The following is a 10,000-nucleotide window of genomic DNA, read 5'->3' as shown; positions in this document are numbered from 1 at the left end:
TGTACATGAACTGTAAGGTTTAAAAATAGTTAAAATAGTTTTTGACATTTTCAAAAGAGAAGGTAAGCCTTATTTACTGGTATGTAAACTATGGACTGTTAACTTTCTTTGCAACTTTATTTACACTTAAGAAATAATTATATAATTATTTGTAATGGTTTCCCTTGTTACTCTCACTTTTTTTTACATTAAAACATGTTCTTCAATCAGCATACACATTTTGTTGACAAAAAGGGCTAGAAACTTCGGTGATAGGCTGTCGAATGACCTTGAAAAATTCTTCAGCAATACATGTACAAGTTTATGTTTCTTGTGTAGTATTTGAATTATTTCCTAGTTTAAGTGTACTTCCTCAGTCAGAGTATTTGTTTACCAGTAAATCACTCACACCAGTCTAACATTTAACTTACTTAAAACATGAACCACCTCAGGTGCGGATCCAGGATTTTGAAATGGGGTGTGAATTTTTGTAATAATGTAATAGAACCAAAGCCTGGTTGAGGTGTTTGAGGTCTGTGTGCAAGAAGGGGGGCTCAGAAAAAGGGAGGTGAAAATTCACCCATTTCACCTCTCCTGGATCTGCGCCTGCACCTAGAGGAAATAATATTTTTATGTAGTCTGTGAGATTACCTTATTTTCTTGCTTAGAGTCCACAGAGCAGCCATGTGATGCCTTTGTACGATGTTTTAAGCTAAAATCAACAAATCATGTTCTTGATTCTCTTGACAATGTAACATGCATAAAGATGGATACATTGCTTATTTTATTTTAAGGGTGGAAATTAAATCAGGTAATATATAGACTTAGCCAAGTCCAAAAGCAAAGCTCCCGTGTTATTTATCCTTACAATAAGTTAACCAGGCTTGAGCGGGTGATCCAATCGAAAACCAGTACCTGGTCAGCTGTCAACTTAAACAAAAACCAGATGACCCCGATAAGCTTTAAACTTGAGCCTGTGATATGGTCACATGATAATGGTCTGCTGACAACTTGTATTAACAGGTGTCAATTAACCATAACATGGATGTCCTATATCAAAGATGTTCCTGGCAAAAAATGCAGGTTGCACCACAGAGTTTCACAGTGGCATACATGGAGGGATGGACGTACGGTGACCAAAACCACATTTTCTTGAACAGATGGATTACCACATTTTCTTACCAATGGTACATGTACTCTGGGCATGCACCTTTGGCACGTGGACCTCCGCTAAATATTACACAATGTATGGCAAATGGTTCATGCCCTAATAGCCGCATAATTGGGGAAAGCTAAAACCATGAGGGGGACATGCCTGGTAGCAACTAGCCGCAAGACAGCTTCCCTGTGGGTTTATTTGGAAAAGCTTGTTTTCAAGGATTCCCGCGACATGCATAAAGAGAGAGGCTGGTGTGTTGTTCGTCAAGTGATCCATTTACAGGAAGCTGGTAGAGTGGGAACGGAAGAGGATTCAATTTGTGATAGAGTTTTTGTGTTTAGCTTAAATATGGCTGGAATGTAGTTGTACATGTAAATGATAGAAGGGGGTAGTTCCTAAAAAAACTGTGGTGCTGCGTCGGTGGGGAAGTAGTTTACAAAAATTTGGTTTTATCAACAGAGTTGATAATGTAAATTGGCCACCGTACAGAGATTCTAAAAGCTGACGTTTCGAGCGTTAGCCCTTCGTCAGAGCGAATCCTCTGAAGAATGGCTAACGCTCAAAACGTCAGCTTTTAGAATCTCTGTACGGTGGCCAATTTACATTATCAACTCCGTTGATAAAACCAAATTCATGCAAATGATAGCCAAGATAGATACAACAGATGGGGGAAGAAGCAGGGGGGAAAGATAGGAAAGGAAAGCCAAAAGGAAAGGCCCGCCTACGCGCACTATTTCTTATATACATGTACACAAGAATAGAGACATTTTCAGGTAACACAACCCTCATGACAACCCTCATTCATGCCTTCATACATCTACCTAAGTTACATGGTTTCCCAAAATACCAAACTCTTCAAGCTTCACAATTGCTGTCAAATCAAGTCAGTATAAAGCACAAAAAAGTGCTGACCCACATGCCACCTTAATCAAATAAAATGCTCCAATCCCCAATGTGGCTTAACTGCAGAATACCCTGCCACTTCAAAGCTCACCCCTAAATTTGCTGAATAAGCAGATATGCAGATTCAAGGAGAGGATGAAGACAAACCCTGGGAACAAATGACCTTTTGAGCACCATATATGAAGTATACCTTGCAACCTTCACTCTTCATTATCCCACAAAAACAATAATCATAATAATAATCAATAATAATAATCAAAATTTCTATAGCGCCATTTCAACTAATTAACCAATAGCGCTTAAAAAGGCTAAATAAAATGGACTTAACTCTTCTCTTAAGAAGAACTTATTAATAAGCATGTTATAGATCTTATTTCATCTGGTAAATTGTTCCGGAGTAAGGGAGCAATGACTGAAAAAGCGCGCTTTCCATAAGACTCAAGATTATACATACATGTAGGGTCTACTAACAAGTTCTTATTGGTGGAACGTTGTGTTCTCCTAGGCGTATATTTAATTAAAGAGTCTGAAAGATATTAAATAAAATTTAGGTCCAATTTCGTGGTACGCTTTAAAAGTCAAGATCAAAATCTTGAGCTGAATCCTTGACTTGACAGGCAACCAATGTAGATCGTGGAAATGTGGTTGTATTTATTTGAGTATGTGAGTAGACGAGCAGCAGCATTTTGGAGCTTTTGCACAGAAACCGAGGGAGGCCAGATAAGAGAAAGTTACAGTAATCAATACCAGAAGTTACAAAGGCATGTATAAGGATTTCACAGTGCTTGTGGGATAGGAACCGTCTAATAGTGGCCAAGTTGCGCAGATGATAAAAAGCTGTTTTGCAAAGGTAGTTCACATGCTTGTTCATAGACAGGATGTTATCAAAATAAACGCCGATGTTTTTAGCCGAATCAGTAGCTACAATTAATTCACTGACTGCGTAAATGGAGCTTGACTGCGGAGGAAGACAGTGACGGGTGTGCAGCACCAAGAGATCAGTTTTATCGTTATTGAGTTTAAGCTTATTGGCTGTCATCAAAACTATTTTTGAAAAGGAATGTAAGCTTTCGGCTGTCAATCTACAGCCTTCCACGGATAAAACATTGAATGTAAAGAATGTCAATGTTTTATCTGTGAAAGGCTGTAGATCGACAGCCAAAAGCTTATATTCTTTTCAAAAAACATTTTTAGCCAGAGAATAATTTAATTTGATTAGACTTATTTTCTTCTACTGTATGACCGAGGAGTAGAAGTCATTTTGGATTCATAAATAAGGCTGTTGATCAGATTTATTGCAGCGGTTAATGTAAAGTTGTCTGCTGATGGTGGATCTGACCTTGCGCCAATGATGCTCATGTCTTCTCCTTTTCGCTTTTTTCATCTTAATCCTCTCCGTGTAGCACGGCGCAGCTGGTCTAATGGTGACAAAGCACTTTTTAAGAGGTGCAATTGATACACAATGTAGCAGTGTCTCATTATACAAAGATGTGATGTTCTTGGTGTTCGCAGCATCTGTGAGAGACGAATTGCTAATGTCATCAGCAAATTGTTCCATGTCGATGGACTTTAATTTCCGATAATTACCTTCCTTTCGGGGTAGCATGGTTTTGATATGGATCTCTTGCAGAGCACAGCGTAGTGATCAGAGATTGCTGGGTCAGTCACGGATACGTGTGGAATAAGGTCATTGTCGTCAGATCTAGTGATCACGAGGTCAAGGATAAGGCCATTTTTATGAGTCTCCTCTTTCATGTGTTGTTCAAGATTAAAGGTATCAAGTAAGTCCAGGAATTTGACTGCAATGGGGTCTCTGGTAGAGTCTACATGAAAATTCAGGTCTCCACAGATAATCAGTTGGTCTGGAGTAGTTAAAAATGTTTCTAAGAAGCGACTAAATTCTTGGAAAAACAGATTTGACATAAATCCGTTTGCAGTCGACAGTGGTGGCTGCAAGCTAAATTCAATGCTGGCAATGAAGCGTGCAGCAACAGTAATTTCGCTTTGTACTGCAAGCACTTTCACAATTACAAAGGGTTATTGATCCGGAAAGTTCTTCCTGACAGGTAAATATTAAATTCTGAGCGCTATGTTTGACAGAATTCATTAAATGCCAAAATATGTGACTCACGCGTGAATCCATAAAGGTGGCTAGAATTTTCCTGGAGCGCAAGAGCGAACAAACTCAAGCATGCGCAGCTCATGACAGTGCCCCTTTAAAACCTTGTTTACAGAGAATCGCCACCCCACCTCCTTTAGTTAAGAGTGGAAGTCATGTTGGAAAAGATATCCAGTGGGACATATCTCAGTAATTATTCTTTGGTCGGTGATGCCTGAGCCAGTCCATCCCTGTTAGAGCACGAATGTCCAGATTACGTTCAACAACAAAATCCTTGGTAATATGCGATTTGTTGTTTATTGACCTAGCTTGCATTGAGAAGGCAAAAGTCAATAGTTTTCATTGACGCAGTACTCCAATCAAGAGGTGAGCGAGAAATCGTAATTGGGTTCCTTCCAGTGTCACATACTTTAGTGTCAAACGCTTTACTCAGATCTATAGACACCACAGAGACTGTTCGTCTCTCATCTAATGCTTCTCTCCAGTCCTCTGTAATCTTCAGCAGTGCCGTGCAACAAGAATGCACCTTTAAGAAGCCAGACAGACTGTCGGAGAGTTGAAGGCGTGAAACAAAGTAGTTGTACACTTTGTACACAAAGTAGTAAATAAATACATGATTCGTTCGAAAATCTTAGATTCGCAGGGTAGAATTGAGATAGGACGATAACTGACTTTGGTAGCTTCACATCCCTTTGTAAAAACTGGACTGATGTTGCTAGATTTGCACTCGCTAATCCAACAAGATTGGTTGAGACAATAATTTATCAAGCGAGTCAAGGGGGTCGCCAAAGCAGGGGCAGACGTTTTCATAAGCCTCGGGGGAATACCGTCCACGCCAGTTGCCTTGGATCCATTTAGATCTAATAGCAGGTCCACATATTTAGCAGTGACTGGCTGGAAACTAAAGGAGAACTCTTGATCTTGATCATCTCATCGATTACATTTACACTGGGATGTTTGTCGAACTTAGATTCAGCAACAGCCAAAGAATGGCTTAGTCCTGACTCCGCCAAACAGCTGTTAAATAGTTGCTTTGCCTGGAGTGAGTAGGACCCACGCATGTTCGGTAAGAGAGGCTTCAGTTTTCTCCAGAATTCCCTTGGGCTAGATTTATTAGACTTTGTGCTACCAAAGTAGCCACGTAGAGCTTTCCGCTTCAGCTAGGTGACCTTGTTTCTTTGTCTTTTGAAGGCATTCCAGTTTTCAGCTGAAGGGTTTTTACGAAAAGTTCTATATAGTTGGCAACGATGAGAGATATGAAGCTTTATCTCAGGTGTGATCCACAGCAATTGGTCTCCCCGTACGCAAATAGGCGCATGTGAATCAAGCACTTCATCACTTCATTCATGGTTGAAATTTCTTTTTCAGGTACAGGTTGTTGGATTGGAAATAATGTGAATCAATGCAATGCAAGGGTGACATACAAAGTGAAACCAGTTGGCCAAGGAGTGAAACACTACCGTAGCGAGAGAAAAAACTTGTGAAAACCGGTCGTGTAATAAATTTATGTAAGTGGCCAAGTAAAATTTAACCTTCCTCCTACAAGCTACACAGTCAGGCAACCAGCTGCAAAGTTTCGAAATTAACAGTGTTGTGAATAATGTGGTGACCTCCCTCTAGGTAGCTAAAATGAAGACCGTGAAATAATTAAAAAAGAACAATTAACAAAGAACAGCTGAAAGAAAAAGAAATTTCAGGCATTTCCAACATACCGCTGCTGGGAGTTCGGTTGTTGGTGATTTTTCAATTTTTAGTTTACCTACATGTAACAAAATTCAGCAGGGCAATGTTCTTAACGTTCTATTATATTAATACTCTTTGCTCATTTATCCCCTTTTTTTTCCCTATGATATGGATGATAAGTAATGTTACTTTACAACATGAGCAGCAGTGTTGTAAAGCCGAGCCTTTGGGATTATTGGATGTTTATACTGAGGCTGTTGTCGATATTTATCTTATTTTCGGGCAACAATGTCCTTAAATTGACAAACACGTTTTCAGTGGAACACTTGGATTTTAAAGTTAAAGTTGTTAGTGATGCTTTTGCCCAACCAGTAGATTTACTGATCTCTTTCAACCTTGAAATTCAAACAAGAAGAAACATGTACTGCGAAAGATCAAATTTGGTCAAGTATTGTAGATGACGAAACACCCAATGAGGTTTTAGCAAGCCTCAATAGATGTATTCCTGACTGCACTTCAAGTTCAAGACAAAGTTGTTCGGCTCACTGAAGTGAAGGAATTACACATAGTTTACAAAATAAGGATGGCACTGTTGTTTGTGTGGAAGCAAAGAAGGATAAGGTGCAAAAGGAGGAAAAGTTCAGTGTCATGTGATGTCCTGAGTGCAGTTTTTAATAACTGTATGGTAAAGTTTTGGATAACTGGAAAATAAAGAGGCAGTGCTAAATGAGAAGTAACAAAGTAATAATAAAGTAAAATGTGTTTGGTGTTGTTTTTGTCTCATTCATCTTCTTTCAAAGTTCAATGTGTTCATACAGGAACATGTGGTTGTATATAATTCATTTCAATTATTGTATTAATTCATTCATCAACCCCAGCTTTTCCCTGCTACCCTTTCAAACCCTCCCTGCATTTTCAGACAGTTGAACTTTATCATTCTTTACAGGCCATGCATGTGACCTGAATAGTGCATTTCTGTTGGCTGTCACCCTTATGAATTATTAATGAATTTTACAAGGTGTTTCTGGGAATTGACAACATGATTGCTTGTTTTTCGTGACTTGAAATAGATATATTTTGGAAATTGATATCTTTAGTTTTGTGAATATTGTATCAAGAGATTTTTTAGTTGAGTTGAGTTTGGGAGTTGATGCGAGGTGATGATTGTTGCGAGACTGTGATTTTAAAGAGGCACTGTCATGCTAAATTTACTGATTTTAGGCCAAAACTGGGTAAAAATCTAAATTAGTTCTCTACAATGTAGCTCACATGTATAACAATCCTGACAACTCACTGAGATGATACGAAATATAATGTGGCACAACAACACCTTTATTCGCTTTGTACTTAATAACATACATATGCATAAATAGAGAAAAGATAATATTTTTGTAATACTTAAAAGCCTGGAGCTGAAGGAATCCTAAGATTTTCTAGCCAGTTCTCCAGATTTTTAAAGTTGTGAAGAATTGAGATAGAATCTTCGAAGAAGCAATTTTAAAGGTAGAATACAATAAGAAAGAAAGAGTATATGCTTAAGTTATATTTAACTATGTTGTTCTGACAGTAAATGAGGTTTCAGTTGTTTTGAGAATTGGTATACATTTAGTTCTTTAACGTTTGAGGGAATTGTGTCCCAGACAATACATGCAGCATATCCGACTGTTTGTTTTCCTGTGTTAGTTCGCACTTTTTTTACGTAAAGGTTTTGTTTCGATGCATACCTGGTATTGTAGTTGTGAACATTACTAGCATATTGAAAATAATTTGAAAACAGCTTTGGGAGGAGGCCTTTATGCCAAGAGTACGTGAATTTTAAAATGTGAAATCGATAAACATTATGTACCGTCAGAACATCTAATACATTTAGCAGAGGAAGTGCACTTTCTGTGTGCTCGCCATAAGTGGTGGCAAAGAAAATAAGCCTAGCAGAATGATTTTGTTTAGTTTGTATCTTATCAATGTGTGTTTTATATGCGCTTCCCCATGCTAATATTGCGTAGGAAATATATGGGTATATTAAGCTATAGTACATTTGTTTCATTTGCGGAAGAGTAAGATAATGTCTCAGCTTAGACATAATACCATTGTTTCGTGCAATTCTTGTACAGATGTATGAAATATGATGATTAAAAGACATCGTTTCATCAAGTAAAACACCTAAATACTTTATTTTTTGCTTCCTTTGTAGCACATTTATCGTACCGTCTGCACTTTCAATATTGATATTTACTTGGTCATCTTTTTTCTTTGGCGATTTGATTATCATGAAGTTTGTTTTAGAGAAATTAATTGACAATCTATTTACATCACACCATATTTTAATTTTTTTAAGTTCAGAATTAACTATTTTCTCGAGAGTTTTCAGGTCGCATGCTGAGGCAAAGACGTTTGTATCGTCTGCAAATATTCTAAATGTTAAAGCACTGGAGCAGTTTGGTAAATCGTTTATGTAGATTAAAAATAATACTGGACCTAGGGAACTCCCTTGTGGAATTCCGCATGTCATTGTTTGCTCTGATGAAACGGTATTCCCCATCTGTACATATTGCTGTCTATTTGCAAGATAGTTTGCAAAAAATTGGAGGGACACGCCCCGTATCCCGTACCGTTCCATTTTTTTAAGTAAAAAGAGCTATTCGTATTTAACTTTTGGCGACTTTCAGAGAACAACAGTCATCTCCAAACTCGGAAAAGACTAGCCAATTTTTTCAAGTTTCAATCCATTTGCATCCCCTCCATCCTTGGCTGCAGACAACAAAGAATAGCTTCAGTGCACTTCAGTGGCCACTGGCAACAAAACTACTGTGTTACACTGTATTTCTTGGTGTTCATTGATGCAAAGACATCTTTTCATGTTTTGAATTTTGACTCAAATAGTGTGACACATCCCCTTTAAGAATAAACCATTACAAACTTAACTCTGGGACTAAGTTGGGGAACACTGTTATTAGGAGGCAAACATTCTCCAAACATGGCACCTCCGACGGGATATTAGGACAAGCAAAAGGACCATTAACGGAGTATGTTCTGAATTTCGTTGACCGAAGGACACCATGGAAGCAACAGCGAACAGTTTTGAAATCAAACTCACCCATGAGTTGCAAATGAACTTGGACAAAACAGACTCTGTTATCGAGAGTAACAACTTGGAGGCCATCAAAAGACATCAAGAGACTCTCAAGACCATCTCGGCCAACGTAAACTACATGAGAAGCAAGTAAACTAGCTGCAAAAGAACAGGTCACCGAAATTGGGGCTTGGAATGCAAACATGGATGAAAAATTACAAGAAGATAAAGGAATCGGAAAACTACAGAAATGGTTGGATGAAATGAAAAGAGAAACTGAAGTCAACCTGAAACAAGAGTGGGCCAAATTTGAAGAGCTTCAAAAGATGAAGATGCAGTTAAAGACAGACCAGCTACCAACAAAGAATCAAAAGGATGGAATCCATCAAGCCTTGACGAGCAGTGTGTAAGCTACCGAAGCTAGTAATAACAAAATCAGATGGTTCGGACTACATGGACTGGCCGCGACTTTGTGTAAGCAAAGTGTGTAAGCAGTGTGTAAACTACCGAAGCTAGTAATAACAAAATCAGATGGTTCGGACTACGTGGACTGGCCGCGACTTTGGGGTCAATTTTTAGAAACTATAGGCAAAACGAGTGTGCTCGATCAGGAGGTTCACATATTTAAGAGATTTGGTCAATGTGAAGGTTAGCCGAACAATTGAAGCATTGCCCTTCACTATGGAAGGATACAACTGCGTGAAAAGAATCTTACAAGGGAAGTTGGACAAGGAGCACAAAATAATCAGGGCCTACATTAAAGAAATACTAGATCTGCCAACAGTGACAGGTGCAGACCCGAACAGAATCAACGAGCTCAGCGAAAAATTGACACATTGTGTTCAACCATTACAAACATTGGACAAATTGGAAACGGTTACATGTAATGGGTTTGTCTCAACGACACTAGATAAAGTGCCTGGAATTCGTAAGGACCTGGTACGAATTGATCCAGATTGGGAGAAATGGGATTTCTTGAAACTTTCAGAAGCAATTCGCTTATGGTTAACAAGACACCTGTCTGACAATAACACTACGGAGAGAGAGTTCAATGCACATAAACGGGAATGCCCAAGCAAGCTTTACC

General features: G+C 38.5%; 1 protein-coding gene across 2 annotated transcripts in view; it reads right to left on the bottom strand.

Moving 5' to 3' along the window:
* The window catches only part of LOC138022391 (AN1-type zinc finger protein 1-like), a 185,980-nt gene that overhangs the window by 131,999 nt on the left and 43,981 nt on the right, over positions 1 to 10,000 (bottom strand). For both annotated transcript variants that reach the window (XM_068869512.1, XM_068869513.1), the window contains exon 3: positions 631 to 691. In XM_068869512.1, coding sequence (XP_068725613.1) covers positions 631 to 691 — 61 coding nt within the window. The remainder of the gene's footprint in view (positions 1 to 630; positions 692 to 10,000) is intronic.

Source organism: Montipora capricornis, chromosome 10 (assembly GCF_036669925.1).
Source record: "Montipora capricornis isolate CH-2021 chromosome 10, ASM3666992v2, whole genome shotgun sequence".
NCBI classification, from domain to species: Eukaryota; Metazoa; Cnidaria; class Anthozoa; order Scleractinia; family Acroporidae; genus Montipora; species Montipora capricornis.
This window is presented reverse-complemented; position numbering and strand designations above follow the sequence as displayed.